Here is an 18,714-nt window from a genome sequence, read left to right on the forward strand (position 1 = left end):
GAGACAGTCGAATTGAACGGTTCGGATGGTTTTCATAAATCGTCCCATCCCTAATATACATATATACTTTTTTCTGTACCACATGACCCACTGACCGGTACCGGTCCGCGACCCGGTGGTTGGGGACCGCTGTCGTAAAGCACCTGTCCAATCAACCAGGAATCAGAATCAGAAATACTTTAATAATCTCAGGGCGAAATTACTTTAGTTACATTACTCCATATGCAATAGAGTGACTATAGGACCCGTTTGATATAACACAATTTCATACAATATATATAATTTGGGGGTCCCCACTCCATCTCGCCATCAGTTTGGGGGTCCTAATCCTGGAAAACTTTGAAGACCTCTGCTTTAGGTTAATAGAATATATTAATTAGACTATATGCCTGTGGAAAAAAAAAAAAATATATATATATATATCCACCATCATCCATCACCACCCTTCACCCTTTTTTTACAGCTAGACTACTGAATACTGGTAGCTCGATTATAAGATTAGATGAGATTCAGGTGATATTTTTTGGAAATCCAAACATTCAAATTAATTTGTTTTCAAAAAAATAAAACATAGTTTAATAGTTCCCAACATGTAGCTTTAAATCAAAGACGACCAAATTTCAGACTGTAGTTCCTAAAAACCTTTAATTTAGCTCAGTAGGAAGCTAAAGCAGGCGCTAGCAATAAAAAGCGTGTCAGGTAGCAGGTTGTATTTTTGACTGCTTAAAACTTGTACTCAGAATGGGCAACTAAGCAACTTTAAGCGACTTTAATGTTAGCAAATATATTAGCAGCAAAAGCTATTAAAGCAGGTTTTATTAGCACACTTTGACCACACACCAGGAGATATGGTCACATGTTGGAGCATCTAGAGAGCACTTTAAGAAATGGACACCACTGTAAGAAGAAATCTATAAGCATTTTAATATATCCTGTTTTTATCCCACTACTAACTTAAACTGTTTGCTTAGAGCCATCCAATAAAAGCATTTTATTCAGTTGTTGCCATTCTTAACTTTCTGCATTTCTGTAGCAATATGAAAACTGGCGGGAAAACCAGCCTGACAACTTCTTCGCTGGAGGAGAGGATTGTGTGGTAATGATCGCTCATGAAAGCGGCAAATGGAACGACGTGCCCTGCAACTACAATCTGCCCTACGTCTGCAAGAAGGGAACAGGTGAGCGCAGAGGCCTGCAGCAGGAAGTGTATTGCAGGATGTAAAATAGATTAATCACATTTAAAGAGCGAGGCTGAGGAATCATCTGTGTATGACAGATGCAGAATGAGAGCAAATAGAAACAACCTGATTCCTGTGTTCTGTTTGAGTCAGTAATAAAAGTGCATTAACAATGGATTAAAAAAATCTTGAGCAGAAGTTCGTGAAACTTTTTTAATGCAAATCATTTCAGAAGTGTTCCAACCCTCTGCTGTGAAACCTCAGGGAGTGATAAAAACCCAAACCTTAAGGTGATTATAAACACCCCGACTGTGTCATACTTTACATTACACATGTCTCCCATATGGAGGATGAGATTACCTCTGAGCCTCTTCAATCACCACATATTCAGCTCCTCAGACTCTCACTAACGGAGCTCCCATCATCCTCTTTCCTTCACTTTAGGTGGTTTTCAAAATGCTGCTTATTTCACAGCCCTGGTTCTGAGTCAAATCATCTTTTTCAGCCTTTCAAATTCATCTTCGGGCAAACGAATAATTCCTTTCTTATACCTGTGAAACTCGAAGTCATCCTAGACAATAGAAAAAAACATAATGTTTGGTTAAACCTCCGTAGCTATATTCCTTTTGTCCTCTGTGTTTTTTAGTGCCAGACCACTAAATGCTCCTTTGGGAGCCTATTAGAGCTTATTTTCACCACCTATTTGGATACAGGTCACATTTATGACCAGAGGCAAAAATACTGACACAATAAAAGCTATTTGTAACGTAACAAACACATTTTATTGGACAAGTGAAAACTCTGGGGAGAGCAAAGCTTGAAATCTTAGCCCAGTTTTGAGCAGTTTTTGGGCTGTATAACTTTTTTAATTATGTCAGGGGGAAACCAATTTAAGGCCGACCTCTGTGACAAACTATTACTAAAGCTGTTTCACAGTTACAGAAAAAAATAAAGTTCCTCTGAAGACTTTTCCTGAAATTAAACTTATTTCATGCCATAAGGCATAAGCCGTCTGTTTTTTTCAAGCAGAGCGTTCCTCGTCTCAATACTGTCAACAAGGAGTATGAGTGATAAAAAATTGGGTGTAAGTGAAGCAGTAAGTGAGGTTTAGATAAAACATGGGAAACCAGGGGCTCTGAAGAGGTTTCAGACTAATATTAAGCCGTGGCTCTGTTGGACTGTGAATGAGGAACACAAACATGGTTTAGCGATGGACATAATAAGGCTTATATATCCCCTTATGATTGAAAAATAGTTTTACTGTATTTTCTCTTGTTTTCTAAATGAGACAGATGTGTTTTATCCATTTTCTAGTATATAAAATCTCTGAGTGCTCAGCCAATTCTGTTTTATTTTAAAGATCTATGTGATTGTATGTGAAAGAGGCAAAGATGATGTAATATTTAGTTTGACAACCCCCCCAAAAAAAGATATTTTATTTATTCATAAACATTGTAGAAGATAATCGAGGAAATGTCATAATGACATTATGAATAAATGTCATTATGACATTTTCTCGATTATCTTCTACAAATTGTTTTTTCACAAGTACTCGCTTTACATCACTCGTTATAAACTCTTGGTGGTAATGATCATCTTATTGATACAAACAAATACCTAACTTAATGTAATTAACACCACATGGTGACGTGGTAGGGCGGCCTACCAACCAATGAAGCTTTAGTGCCTTTTTGGCTATTCTTTAGGTTAAATACTAATAAAATGATAAATGTAATTTTATGGAAATAGAAATGCGAAAGTACAAACAGAAACCCAAATAGAGCGACAAGGAGTTAAAAAGTTTATACGTCAGAGAAAAGGCCCTGGATGCTGCCTTAAAGGGAAACATTGGGCCCTTGATCTTACGTTATTACATCATGTTCTACTTGACCATATGAGTTTTGTGTGATCTGGAGCTGTTCTGAAGATATTCAGATCAGGTTATATCCAAGTAATGTCTTCCTATGGGCAACGACTTGAAGGCACAAACTAAACTGTTCATAATTTATAATTTATGGGAAGCCAGCATTCATAATGTGTAGGTGAATCACTTTTCCCCAGACATCCGCGGTTTTATTTTTTTATATTTATATGTTTTTAAAAAAGGCGGAGGGCGTATGACGTCATCTGGGCATGTTGGCTACCGTTCATTCTTCCTGTCCGCTGAACTGCTGCTAGTTTTACTCACATGCCTGGAAGATGTCTAGTGCTTCTATCACTGATGATCTCGCTCTCGAAATGGAATTGAACCATTCAGATTAGCTAGCTGAATTAATACAAGGGGTAGAGCGTAGCCGCCTTTGGCCCGGGCTGCCTGTCACAACTCCAGTCCGGCTCGCAAATGACGTCATACATGCAGATGTGCCTAGTAGTTCCCATTGATTTTGCTTATAAAGCGGGGGAAATGGTGCTAGGCTTATCGCACCGTGGCGTCACTGCTGGAAGATGGCAGGAGCGAGATGTTACTATATTTGGGCAAAATGAATAATTTTACTGAATAATGCTGATTCATTAAATCACCACAAACATATTAGTTTTAGGTATAGATAATTATCTATTGATTATTCCTTGCTGACCGCACTTTCCCTTTAAAGAAAAAGGAAAAGAAATTTTCTAGATAGTCATCATGGTAATAAAACCAAAATCCCTGCTTTGACACAGGTCTAGTATTAAAACCTTAAGAGGCGTTCCTGCTTTATTCCAGAATAAACACGGAGCTAATTCCCATTCAAGGAAGCCTGTAAAGCACACTGTCACACATCTCCAGCATCTAGGTCACCTCTGACCTCAATTTGTCACTTGAAATTACCAGTATCTTTTCATCTTGTAGCGACTCCCCACCATCAGCCCCTTTTTCTCTCCCAAGTAACCCCATGTACTGTCTTGTCCTATCATTGAAGTTTGTCAGCGTCACGCTGGGAGTTCCCTGCCGCATTTCTAATTACCCCCGCCCTGCTCAGGTGATCTTTGTCATCCCATCAGTGGAACCTGTCAGACATTGATCCACCTCTCTCACGCAGGGGGCCATGCTTTTTGTTCCTGTTTATCGAAAAGCGGTTGAAATGTTCGTCATGTGTGCAGCTGTTCACAAAATAATCCAGCTTGATGCTGCACAGATAGAGGCTCATTTAGAAAATGGAGGAAAAATATTTGCCTTTAGATTATATTCTCAATGATAACACTTAACATTAAGCCGTTGGATTTGATATGCAAGTATATATTAACATGTTTTAATAAATGTATTTTTGGTTTCCATTTTTATTTTTAAAAGAACACACCACTAATCAGCATTTTTAGGAAAATTGGAAAACTTGCCTTGCCAAAGAAGCACTCATAACATTTTAATTGGAAAAATCTGCCAGGTGTCTCAGCCTATTTGCAGTGTTGGGCACGTTACTAAAAGTAATTAGTTATAGTTACTAATTGCTTCTCCCAAAAAGTAACTGAGTTACTAACTGAGTTACTCCACAATAAAAGTAACTAGTTACTAGTAAAAGTAACTATTGCGTTACTTTTGCGTTTCTCGCCCCCGTAACCCTCACCACCCCGCCCCCACCATCTCGCAGTGTGTTTCAAAAGCCAGTTGAATAAAGTGGACGACAAAGACAAGTACCTGCAGAGAGAGTAAATGACATCGGGGGGAAGGCTATCTGACGGGCCTATAAACCCCGTCAGATAGCGTTCCCTCTGCTCAACATGGGGGGAAGGCTATCTGACGGGCCTATAAACCCCATCAGATAGCGTTTCCCTGCATAACATGGGGGGAACGGTATCTGATGGGCTTCTAAACCCTGTCAGATAGCGTTCCACTCTTCTTAACATGGGGGGAACACTATCTGATGTGGTGTAAACATCATCAGGCTGCATTACCTCCACTCATGGGTGTGAAGTTTTGGTGAGGATTTGGTGAGTGTATGAAATTAATACCTGGGGATGTCTAATTCTGTAATCCTGTGTGTTTGGGTTGTTATAGATACTGCAACATCTATCTATCAATCAATCAATCAATCTATCTATCTATCTATCTATCTATCTATCTATCTGTCTATCTGTCTGTCTGTCTGTCCGCGCGTCCGCGGTGAATCGTGCCGCCTGCGCTGTGCGGAGATGCAGGGGAAACCGTATGTGATTGGGAAGCGCAGCTCGACGTAACACCGGTATTTCCATCTGGAAAACGCTGTTTTGCTGCTGGAGTCCTCCTCACTCTCCATCTTTTGTGTGTGCTGTACATTAACACCCGTAACGATCTCATGAGTCATGACAAGGCGCAAACGCCGTTACTTTCAACGCCGTTACTCCCATCACTGCCTATTTGCTCTCAGCTCTTTCCGAAAAACATGAACAGAATCACTGTCAGCAGAGCATGCTTTATAGTATTATTCCACCTCTTTCAACTAATTATTATGCGCAGAAGTTTAAAGGCTAAATTTGTATAGCCTCCTGTTCAAACACTGTGGGCATTTTTGGGAAATAAAAGGGCTAATAACAGTGCTTTTACCAGCTAATGCACCTGTTCTACGGTAGTGGGGTCAATGGTTATGAAGAAATGTCCAGAATTACTGAAATGTATTGTAATAAGAATTTCTTAGGTCCTCTTGTTTATATAATTGGCTGCAGAATGAGAACTGTAAAGGAAAGATGACCGGGATCTCAGCCAGAAACCATCTTCTCTATTTATATATTATCTAATTTATGATATATTTATGGGCCTGGAAGTTTAAAGAGGCAAAGTCAAATAACAAAAAGGCAATGACTGCAAGGAAAGCTTTAAGTCATGGGAAATGATTAACAGTAACTTCTCTTTGAAAGCATAAACGTCTAAACATTGTCATATGTTCACATGTTAAAACCAAAACTTCAGAAATAATTTCTATAGGAATTTAAGAGATAGATAAACAGAAGCAGCCCACAATGGTTTGGATTTTCAAAAACACTTCTAAGCAACATTAACATTATACAGGCTTGCATTCAGAGACCTCTACTCTGAAACATCTAAATCAAATCATGTCATAAATCACCACAAACGTATTAGTTTTAGGTATATGTCTCTGCTGGAGACCGGTGGTAGATCTCCAGATCCCAACAAATCAAGTGCAACTAAATGGTTTCACAACTCTTAGACTTAGACTTAGACTTCTTTATTTGTCATTTTGTATGCACAAACTCAGAAGATTGAGTCCACTTATTCTCAGTAAACATGGAGATGATATGTTAAGGCCAGAGATGTTTGTTAGAGAATCTAAGTGAAAGAAACTGAGACATGAAGACAGACAGGTTACCAGGATAAAGCTGCAGAGAAGCTCACAGCAGAATGAGGTTATATTAGAAAATCTGAAAGCAGTGTTCAATCTATCGCCTGAAAGTAAAGAGGACAGATCTGCAGCAGTCCTGCTTAAATTCAGAGGTCTGGCAAGGAGAGCATCAATCCCAAAATTAGCTGAGATGCATTGTCAGTTTGGAGGAGCTGCAAAGATCTGAAGCTCAGGTGGGGTAAATGAATGTGCATCAAACAAGGTGACATTTGTGGGATAGTGGCTATAAGAAAAGCCAGATTTCCCATTTAGTCTGGTTCAGTTTACCACTCTGTGATGATCCAACACACTCCAATCAAAATACACTCGTGTTAGGGGCTCTTGTATGAGAAAATATTTGAAATTCCAAGAGGCTTTGAATGCAACATAGGGCTGCTATATTCAGTCTGTTCTTGTTTGACTATTAGAAAACAAAATACAAAACATCACTTGTGACCTGGGGTCAGTGGGGTACTAAGAGCAGAAGAATAGTCAGAAGCGCACAAGGATGATTAAAGCAGTAAAGGAGAAAGGCTTAGACATTTTGGTTTGGGGAGGGTTTTTTATCTGTTTGTATCTCTGTGTTAACAGCCCTGCACAATAAAACCCTAATTTCACAGTTGCTCTCGGCAGCTGGCACCAGTAACATTCAGTGAGACAAGTGTTGCTGTTTGTTCCTTAATAACAAAAATGAATCTGTCCATATCTACTGCTCCCATGTGAATCTCTCTCCCTCTCGCTGAAGTACCTGGTTGAAAAAGCACAACTACACACACTTTACATTTCTCCCATTTTTCCCTGTCATGATTTTCAGCGGGTGTGTGGATGCTTTGAGGCCATAAAGGAGAGCTGAGGCGACTCAGCATCAAACTGTCTGCAGCTCTTCCCATTCCTCCACCTCACACTGACAGACCCCTGCTACTACAATTCAATTTAATTCAGTTTATTTATATAGTGCCAAATTCACAACACATGTCATCTCAAGGCACTTTACAGTTCAAACAGATCATACAGTCAAATACAAGCCTACACAGTTATAAAAGCACAAATAAAACCTCACACACATCCAAAGTATGCAACCTTACAAAACACACAAACAAATGTGTCCTGCTCATATTTATTAAGTATTCTCTATTAATTAGAATTAATGTGAGAGTACATTTCTTCTTGCTGCAAGAATAAGACACATCTGAGATAGTTAATATAATCCTCAGTTCCCATTTGTTTGCTTGTCCCTTTAGTTTCAGTGGTGAAGATGTTCATTCTGACTCATATAGTTTGACATCTATTTAGCTTTATACCACAAAGACATTTTCCATAAATTCTCTGCCCCAGTTGCTTCTTTTTTTAGTTTACTGACATTTTCTTTCATCCATCTTTTAGTACATCTGACACACCTTCACTCACTGCATAAAAAAAGAAAAGAAAACAAGATCCCAGTTGGGTAAAGGGTTGTAGTCGGACAGAAAACTACCCTTTTAGCCATCCGTCTTTGTGGATTCAGTGATCTTCCCCTCTCACAGCAGTGAGGTTCATTTTCCTTCTGCTCCTATTTCACAACTTAAAAACCCTGAGCAGCACATTTACAGTTTCATATCTGAATAGCTCTCCCTTTTAAAAGACGCCGGATCATTTAGATTAGACATGCTTGCAAACATTTTTCTGATTGCATATTTTCCCTTCCCTGTGAAGCATGATTAAAGTTTCAGAAAAAATCTGTAATGGTTTGACTTCTAGACGTTATTAACAGTGAAAGCTATATTTATTAGCACCATGTCCCATTTCAAAGTGAGAGAGAGACGAACGCCTTAAGATATATATCAATCTTTTATAACAGTATCATAATCTCACATTAAATATTTATAATACAACTTTTAATATATTATATATATATATATTTATCCACTGACAGAAGATTTCATCTTCATCTGACACAATGAACAGTAACTCTGCACTAAAAATCTCTTTATGAGGAGTAATAGAAAGGCAAATTATATAATACAAGAAAAATGTGTCCTTTAAATTTACTACGACTCTTTAGATACTGTAAGTCTATCGCTGACCTTTCAGCAACAACTATTTCATTTAGTTTGCCATAAAATGTTATACTATATGTGGAAAAACACTGTATGTCCTCTTTTAAGTAGGGTGGAGGATCTGCAATGCTGTCGATCAGTTTCTCGTTCAAAGGAAACCCTTAACAGTTCATGGTACCATTGGTTGTTTTATATAACAGCAATAGGGCTGCAATGGACACTTATTTAGCAAATTGAATAATCTGCTGATATATATATTTTTTTTATAATAATTTCATTTTATTGATCTCAAATTGGAAAAAATTATCTCTGCATTTAACCCATCCCCTTGGGGAACAGTAGGCTGCCATCGTTGGGCGATTGGGGTTTAAGGGTCTTGCTCAGAGAGCCAGATTGGTAGTCTGTGGAAGTGAGTTTTGAACTCACAACCTCAGGATTCAGAGCTCTATGCACTAACCATTAGGCTGCCCCTCCCACCGAAGGCTGCCACTTCCCCCTTTATGATTAGATAGCCAAGGATTCGTTGAAGAAAACGTTTTATGAAATTAAACAAGGTGAAAATTTTCCATTGCATATTGATGAAATAAAATATTTTTTAAACTTAAATACAAAATGCTTACATATGTTCTACAATTTTGCTATAATTCCTCTTCTAAGTTGGTCGTTCTGTCAGCTAAAGGCATGTTTTAGAGTCTCTATACTCCGATTAAACATTTAACAATTACTAAATTAGTTGACGATTATTTCAATAATTGATTAATCACAATTAATCCGATTAATTGCTTCAGCCCTAAACAGGACCTTTAATTGTAGATAAATATCTTTATTAAAAGATAAGCTGCAGAAGTTGTGTCCGCATCACTCATTTCAAATACCTATATCGGTCAAGCGTAACTGTGCCTTTAAACCAAAATGAAATAACTTTTCAAACCTCATAAATTATTTTCATAACATAATCCATTTACTTACAACTAGTTGAATGACCCCTCTGTCATGGCCTGAGGCGGTCTTTATTGCTTTCACTGACACTAAGCGACTTTGAGGAGGGTTCCAGTAACCCTCCCACACAAAACAACTTCAGAGGGTTGATATTCAGTAGATTCATGACCCCATCGCTATTTATCCTTCAGAGCCACTGGTAACAGAAATGTTGTTCAACCCAACTGCTGGCAACCAGTGATCAGGATTTTACCAAGCTGGTTCTCATGGAAATGTTGTCTCCTTTCAGGCAAAACAATACAGGTTTTGTCCACTGGAGGAAGCAAAAATTGACCTAAACTGATAGGTCTTTAGAACCGTTTTAAAAGAACTGCAATTCAGGACAGGTACTGTAGAAATAATACAGATACCAGTTCAGCTATTGGTATAAAAAAATAACTAGCTGTGATGTGTGTTTGGATTACAGAGTTTATTCAACATAACTATTTAAAGAAGGTTGAAGATGAATCATGGCTGTGAATCCAGAAACTCTCAGCCATCCAGTCTTCCTGGAGACTGTAGGAGTGTCTCCCTGTGGCTTTTTCATCCTGTCACTCTCTGACGAGTCTATCACCTGAAGCTTCTGTAAACATCCTCGCTCCTCATATGTCAAAAATATGACAGGCACCCACTCACTCTCAGCTTTCCTCTGACTTTGCTGTCCTGCAGAAATAAAATCCAGATTATGATTTTTTACCTCCAGTAGTGTTCTAAGTTTTGGTCTAAGTCCAAGTGTTTGTTTGTGCTTTCTTAAATTTAGCATGTTTTAGGTGACATGAATCTTTGAAACAGACAAAGAAAGATTTTTCTTTTTTTGTTACTGTCACATTTTTACAAAAAGGGCAACACATAAGTTACCTTTTAGATTTATTCTGTGAAATCGGTTCAAAGAACCAGATGTAGACAAAAGTGTTAGAAACTTTCTGGATCCAAATACCTCATATTATAGCCCATACCTCCTGATCCTAGCTCCTACCCTTTCACCTTTTACTGGCTCATCAGTAAGAACAATATCCAGGGTAGGAAAGCAGTTTCAGGCTGCTCTTCTGAATCTGGAAACCCTTAAGTCTTTCAGCTGTCATTATGCAACAAACAGGCCCAGAGATGATAAAGTTGTGGTTAAACTGGAAGTACAGACTTCTGGAAATTAACAAAAAAAAAAAAACTTAGTTACGCAAATTCAGTGAAGGGCTGAATCTCTCCCTTAAAAAACACAAAACATATTAAGGTACGTGTATTTGCAAGAGTCACACACAATATGACTGTCACCAAATAAAGACCAAATAGGCCTTAACAAAATCATAATTTTGGTAAGGCTTATATTTCCTTTCACACAAAAAAATCATGTGCAACCGTATTTCTCCTAGTACCGTAACTTGGACCATCAGGATGTCCCTATGGTAGCTCAACTGGCAAAATGAAGCATAAATCTTCCTCTTCCTTTTGCCAGCTATCTTGACTTTCACCTATCTTGGATCGAGCATTTACCTTGGAATGATTTGTACCTCTATGCTTATCAGAGCAATGTCCAATGCTATAATTTCTTTAAAAAGTTGAAGGAATTATGTTAGAAACCCAAATGATAATGAGGTGTACAGCCTGGGACAGAGTCACATCTGGGACATGCGGGATGCCCACCCCTTAAGAAAGATGGTTTGAGTAATAATAATAAAAATAATACATTTTATTTTAAAGGTGCACTCAAGGTCACCGTACAAAAGATAAAAACACAATGGCAGAAACTGTCATGATGGGTCTAATGTGTTTGGCCCACATGCAGAAGCACACACAGAGATTGAGAAAGGTTTAACAGTTTATTAGTAAAAAAAAGTTACAAAGACACTGAAAACAGTTTTCCAGCTTGGGGAGGTTCCAGCGATCAGGTAAAGCAGAAGTGGAAGCTCTGGGAAGAGATCAAAGTGGTGAGTTCAAGGTCGGTGGGAAAACTTGCCGACGTCAGAATAAAAACTGTTGTGGAGAGTTCCTGTTTGTGGAGGCTTGCACAGATATGGAGATTACTTTGCTGGAGGGTGGACAGGCAGACTTTGGTGGTCCTGAGGAGCAGCGGAGCAGACCGTCACTTGTTTTCCTGACGTGGACGGCGTTATGATGGTGAATTGTTTCCTTTTCTCAGTGTGACGAGAGGGTTCCTTCCAAGGTTTGAAGGACCAGGCTTATCCAGTGGATCTTTTGAAATCCTGCCGGAGATTCACAAAAGAAACAAGATTAGGACTGGGGGTCTCAGAGAAGCAGCTCATAGTTAGACTCAGCAAACTCAGAGGGGCTAGAGTACCCAATACTGGCAAACACTCTGACAAGGAGATGGTGACAGTCTGCTGCTCATATACTCCTCAGACAGTGATGACCAACGAGCTACAGGTGTCAGTAGTTGAAAGCTGGAAGAGGCCCTCCAGGCCAACAGAGGAAAAATGGCACCATCTGGTGGATGCATGGAGGCACTGAAAAAGAACATAGAACAACCCCAACAAACTGGAACCCTAACAGAAACAAAGACAAAACACAGATTAAAACCATTTAAAAAAATACAAAGTCTTGGACAGGGAAATTAATATTAAAGAGAACAATAATAATGAGTGAGGGGTTAAGGAAGTCGCCTTTGTAAATCTGGAACTCTCTCAACAGAGGAGGTGGTCTTGGGTCGGGCACGCTGTACGATGTTTTCAATCGTTTTAGTCAGCTACAGCTCAAACAGTATGATAAAATCTCAGGGTTTAAAAGTTCAAAGCTCATGATGCATGTTCTTAAACTATAGGGCCCGATGCTCTGATGTGATCTACCTGCTCACAATGATTCAACTTACCAGAACCTTACGTGCTGTGCAAGTGCAAACAAGGGAATCCTTCTTTTTCTTCCAGATTGATGAATCCGACCAGCGCCATCTCTCTGTGCTGAAACCGACGTGTGGTTTTTGAACGTACAGTGTGAGGAGGTAGATGGTATCAGAGCGTCATGCTGTACAGTGTAATAACATGCATCATGAGCTGGGAACTTTTAAACCCTAAGATTTCATCATACAGCATGAGTTGAAGTACAATGATGGAAAATATCATATAGTGTATGCCCAGCCTTTCAGGGAGCGTAAATCAGTCCAGTGAGGCTCAATACTCTTTGGTCTAAAACAGGCTCCACCAATCACTGTGCGGGAGGCGGGTCCATGATGTCACATAATTTTTCTGTAACCATAAAAGGCAAAGGAGCAGTGTTTTTCTGATGCCCTGTATTATTTACTAATAGAGCTGTTTATATTGGGAAAAATTCAACATCTGACTTTTGTTTTACTTTAATTTTTAAAAAAAATGTGTCTCATACATAGTTATCTGATTAGTCCTAAAATGTTTCCCCTGACTAATTTCTGCCTCATCCCGCTCCTTTCCAGACTAATAGATGTGTCCAAGGCATAAATTGCTCTGGTTGGCCAGCCTATAGATCTAGCCTGGATGTTGATGCTTGTCCAGCTTTCCTCTTTAATCCTTGATTCCCTTGTTCTGTGTTTGTCCTTTTTATTGATATGTTATTCCCCTGTGTGTCTCCAGTTTTCTGTGGAACCCCTCCCAGTGTGGATAATGCCTTCCTAATTGGTCGGAAGCGTTCCCACTATGACGTCCACTCCATAGTTCGTTACCAGTGCGCCGACGGCTTCCTGCAGCGCCACGTGCCCACTGCCAAGTGTCGTGCCAATGGCAAGTGGGACCGACCCAAAATCATCTGCATAAGATGTAAGTTTTTCCCAGATATTACTTAAAGCTGTAGGCTACTTTAATTTGTTTTATTTTTAGCACATATTCTCCTTCAGGTCCTGTGCAGCAGACCTACATTAACAGCCCTGAGGCTCTGATGTCACTGTGAGCATTTAGGCTCTCCAGCCCCGCTCTCATTATTAATAATTGTAAGCAAAAGATTATCGTGGCTGCAGCCTGAATGAATTCCCCTGGGCTTGCTTAGAAGTGATTGGGTATCCTTTGAAGTGGTTCATTCTTCAAGTTGTTTTTTTTTTCTTATTTTTCTTTCCTTTAGAAATAAATTTAAGGACAGGTTCACACTCAGTGCAATAGAAGTGGGCTAAAGAGGGGAAAATGTTCAGCCTCTCTTACTCTGTATCTTACATGCTCAGGAACACAAACCCCTGAATAAAATAGTCAGGTACCAACTCTGAAAGTTTTTTTTATTCACAGAGCTGCAATGCTTTAGAAGATTACTCATTGACCTTAAGCCTTTTCACAATTAGCTTTATTCTAATCAAAATCTTCTTCGTATTTCAATGGAATTCATGCAAAAGTCCACAGCAAAGAAACATAATTATTAAAATATGGGTAATAATGTTGCTTTTTTTGTTTGTTTCACTGTTTGATGAATCATAATCTTCCAGGTTTTCATGGATTTATATCCATCCCACTTTAATTGGATACTTTGCAGAACCTTGTCTTTGAACATTTGCTAGACTTCTGGGTGTCTCTTCCAGTTTTACATGAACTGTGGCTGTGATGTTGAACTTGTCTTTGTAAAATAACTTGAACTCAGTCGGTTTGGATGTAGATTATCAGTTACCATCAAGTTTTAAGTCTAATGATATATTATCTGAACTATTTAGGTCTAGACTTTGACTAGGCCACACTGCTTGAAGTTGAAAAAACTACAGCTCCCACTCTGACTACTAAGAACTAAACTGTGCTTTTCACCAAAACCTCATCCCTGATCTATCTGCTTTGCTGTTTTGAATTAAAGTTTTTATATTTTTTGCTAGCTCTATCAAAGAAAAAAAATGAGGCCTTCAGGGACTATCTGGATTTTTTTCAGTTGTTCAGGTGGGCTGAAGTCTTCCGGTCGGGGGTTGGATTTTATTTGGTTGTATCATGGAGAATGCACTATTTACAAAGGCATGCACACGTTTCAGATTTGTTGGATACAAAAAAAATAAAAAAATTTTTGTGGGTATATAACACATAATCCACTTAACACAAAACAAAGTTTGTGGTTTTAACACACAAAAAAACCCCGTTACTTTTAGTAGTAATATATAAACAATATCTTCTTTCATCACCTTTTTACCTTGTTTAGTTTTTACCGGATTCATTTTATTTTAATCAGATTTGACATTCATGCTTTCAGAGGACATATAAAGAGGAGATTTATTTTAATATTCTACAAGCTTGGGCTTGCGTTCCTCTTCGCTCTGCACAGAGAGTGACAGTAATGATGAAATACTGAAATGATGTAGCTTCTGTTCAAACTGATAAAGATAACGTTGCTTCTTCAGACTCCTAATCTGTCGCTCTTTTGTCGTGCTCAGGGTTATGAATTTGTGATCGTTCATTGCAGGCAACATGTTGGGCCGATATGACTTGGCAGTTTATCCCGGAATGAGGTCTCACATAGGATGTGTGTGGGTGGCTAGCTTGGTGCGCCCCCTGCTAAAGGTGTCTGCTCCACACAGTGTAAGATTAAACATAACTCTCTCTTCAGAGTTTTAGGAACTCTACACACAGAATGGGACGTCCTGACCTTGCTGTTCTTTGATCCCCTCTCCTTTGTGTTTTACCTGCTTCCACCTGCCCCCTGCAATCCCTCTGAAAGCCTGTGAAGCTCCCCCAGAGATCCCTGCCTTTCTTACATCAGCTTCTTGACTTTTATCTTTCTTTTTTTTTTTTTATGAAGTCTACCTTAATCAATCTCACTCTGGGATTTTTTTCTCTCCTTTCCCCAGCTCGGCGAGCCCACCGTTACCGGCGCCATCACCACAAGGTGAGGAGGGAGCGCAGGAAGCATAAGAGGCACGGCCATAGAGAAGGGGGGCACCACGGAGGCCAGCTCAGACAGGGCCACAGCCACGCCCACTTCTGAACCAAAAAGATTGCCGCCCACTTTCCTTTTCTTCTCTGCTGCATACTGCAGCTTGCCTGTCTCCCTGCTGTCCTCATTTCCCTCAATACCACTTCACAACTCTCAACCTATGTACCCCCCCTCTCTGTTCTGCCCTCAGCCCCCCATCTCCTGGCGCCTAGGCAACCTGCTTATTAGTCCCCTCTGAGGCTGCCAAAGGGCTGCCAGGTGTTGCCAGGACTAACAAACCCATTGATATCCCTTTTCTTTCTTTCAATTTTGGGCTGCAGCTCTCCTGTCTTTCCTCTACCCTCTCAAATGACACTCTTACTCTCCCTTGGAGCTCAGCCCTTGGCCTGTGTTGACCTGTTTTTGAAGAACAAACGATATTTGATTTGATCCCAGACTTTCTTTGGTGAGAGGTGGTTCAGTATGAACTGTAAATAGGGATGACATAACTGAAAATGCCATATCAAAGTCAATGGAGACATAGTGGTTTTTACTTGAGCCTTGTGTCTATTTTTTACAAATGCTCTGTTTATCTCCTGAATCTGCTGCTCTTTGTTTTTGCCCTTTGGAAGACACTGATACAGACTTGTGGCACCGCCGCTGCTGCGTCACTCTGACACGGATTTAACTTTTTGAACTAGAAGCAGTTGTGATTCAATTATTTGATGGTTAGCGTCGTATTTTCTTGTTGGTGTGAGACAGTTGCTTTAGATCAGATGATGAACCCCCAGAGGAAAAATGGATAATTCCTCCAATCTCCTGTTCAGGACCATCACATATCAGTAGCTACTTAGAAGACATGAACCACCTGAAACAGCTGAAGCTGTGTCAAACACCCCCACATGTCACTGCCAGGGTTAATCTGGAAACTGGATGTTGATTGTCTCAACTCAGCTTAGACGTCCAGCATTTTTTTCTGTTGTCATAATTCCTCTTGTTTTGGGTCTCTACATTAATAAAGATGATCGATTCCTCTGACTTTGCAGTGCAGCTGCTTTTGACAGAGTTTTCCACTGTGAGCTATTTAGTATAAGAATGTTGTCACCTCTTCAGTCAGATTATTGGACTTTGAGATTTAAAAGCATCAAAGTACACAGAAAGTTCTCTCCAGAAGCACTGAGGTAAGTAGGGGTTCACATACATCATTCATTATGGCAGGAGTTTTATTCTTATGTCTTAATAAGTTTGAAAAATACTGTAGTTTCTAACTACTGCATGTTTTTTCAGTCCCAAAAGACAAGGCGTTGGTCTTCTGACCAACGCCTTGTCTTAACTTTTTCACTACATTTTGTTGTTAAGGTGGAAATTTTGGTTGTTATCATTTTCCCCAGAAGCAAATGCTGTAAAGCCCTGTTTGGTGGAGTGGAGGTGAGGTAGGCGCAAAGAATACAGCTCCAACTGTCGAGCATGGTGGCGGAGCATCATGCTAAAGGGCTCCAACAGCACAGATGCTTTGAACAAAATGAGAACTAACTCCAAAATAATTTACTTTGCCTGAAGTAAAAGGTTGGATGGTTTAAACTTATCGGGACGATGAAACCAAACACTCTGTTTTTTACAGGATAAGCAAAATCACAATCAGCTTCTTGAATGGCCCCACCTCAAGCCTGTAGAGAAATCCAACAAATTTGAATTAGCTGGATGATTTCTGAGGATTGTTTAACTGTACTGCGGCAGCTATGCCGCGGAAATCCACACATTGGATACTGCATGTATTATTTTGATACAGAATCAGGATCAGTTTGGAGAGGATGGGCTGGAGTGCTCTACCAATTCTGTGATTGCATTTATCTATTTGTAAGGGGCCAAAGCATTTAAAGAGCATATTAATGATTTATATAGATACTGATTCCCATCATTTGTCCTCTATCTAGTCAAAGCTTCAGTTCAGCACATGATTGTAACATGACTGTAAACAAAAGCTAAACTAGTCTCATTAGATTAGAGGGAAAGACTAAGGGACACAGTAAAATCAAGTTAAAAAAAAAACAAAACATACTCCATATCCTCATTATGGTTATCAAATAAGTCCAATAGACACGATAAAAAATTAGAGAAAGAATTATATGATCTGTTTCAACACCTGCCAGCATTTCTGGCATTAGAAGACTTAACAATACTTTTAATGCTGGTTTGTCCTTATAAGTTTCCCCTTAACCTGTTCGATTTTAACTGACATTATAAAAAGCTCAGAGTAATGCTGGCTAATATTAAACTACTAATCACAGCTGTCCTGGTATGATATCAACATACTGTTTTTAATTCTTATCACCCTTAGAACCCCAGTATAATATAGATGAAGACACATGAAGAGCAATGAAATTATATCTGCCTGTTGTTGCGGAATGTTAACAATTAACAGTTTTATTGTATTTTAAAACGTTTTTAAAAATCATCAGTTTTGACATTTTAAACTTTAATTTCTGGTTTATATTACCAACAAGCTAAAGTAGCTTAACTAGCATTATAAAAGTAACTAATGTTGAAACAAACCACATCTCAGTGGGCTGCTACATGATAGACAGGAGTGGAACATAATAAAGCCTTTTCAGCTTAGAGTGATTTTGCAAAATGTCCCACCTTTTTTGTTTTTGGTTTCTTGCAGCCTGAACTTTGTGCAGAATTGCTCACACAAAAAAAAAAAAAATAATTTAGAAAAATGTGCATCGAGAGTAACAGTACACATACTACTATAACAGTAGTATGTGTAGTATGTAGTATCTGTAGTATCTGTATCTGCAGTGTGTGTGTAAGCCAGGCGACAACAATTGAAAAAAAAAAAAAAACAGCTTTGTGCAGACAACTCATGCAAGTCTTTGCTTTTGGAAATTACTTTTGGAAATGACCCATCCCCTAATAAAAAAAACTAAAACATTTGGAGATTTAAGTTTCCAATAAGTCACTGGTTTGTTCAGCTTCAATGAGTAGATTATTTCTGGATGCATCTCTGCGTTCTTCATGTCATAAACAAAGTCAGCCATTTTGAGGATCACACCTTTGCCTTTGTTTATCTGCTCTCACCTTGGCTGTAACAACAACAGTGAACTTACACCTTTTGTATCAGTTTAATTAATCTATTGCATGCCTAATTACCAAGCGGCATTATCAGGCCGACCACAGAGCAACTGTGACAGGGGAAGGATAATGCTGATGGACAGTCAGAGGAGGATGCAGGGTGGCTGTCACAGGCGTCAAACCCTGTCGCTCTGCAGATGTCAGGCTGCTTTTTTTTTCGCCCCCTGTCGTTCCTGTAAAATAGATTGACCACGGGTGGGTGAATAAAAGGGCAGATAGAAAGCCCTCTCACTACAGAGCTGATGCTGAGAGACAGTGTAATTACAGCTGGGGAAAGGCTCAGCCCTGTGACAAGAGTAAAAAAATTGT

At 39.2% G+C, this 18,714-nt stretch overlaps 1 protein-coding gene across 1 annotated transcript in view; it reads left to right on the forward strand.

Annotated features, from left to right (window-relative positions):
• LOC107097932 (neurocan core protein-like) overlaps nt 1–16,574 on the forward strand; it is a 211,293-nt gene extending 194,719 nt beyond the window's left edge. The window contains exons 14-16 of the mRNA XM_015395295.1: nt 1,034–1,178; nt 13,038–13,220; nt 15,206–16,574. Of these exons, the coding sequence (XP_015250781.1) occupies nt 1,034–1,178; nt 13,038–13,220; nt 15,206–15,342 (465 nt within the window). The 3' untranslated portion in view covers nt 15,343–16,574. The remainder of the gene's footprint in view (nt 1–1,033; nt 1,179–13,037; nt 13,221–15,205) is intronic.
• The last annotated feature ends 2,140 nt before the right edge of the window (nt 16,575–18,714 follow it).

This window comes from Cyprinodon variegatus, unplaced genomic scaffold (assembly GCF_000732505.1).
Source record: "Cyprinodon variegatus isolate N-32 unplaced genomic scaffold, C_variegatus-1.0 Scaffold735, whole genome shotgun sequence".
Taxonomy (NCBI): Eukaryota; Metazoa; Chordata; class Actinopteri; order Cyprinodontiformes; family Cyprinodontidae; genus Cyprinodon; species Cyprinodon variegatus.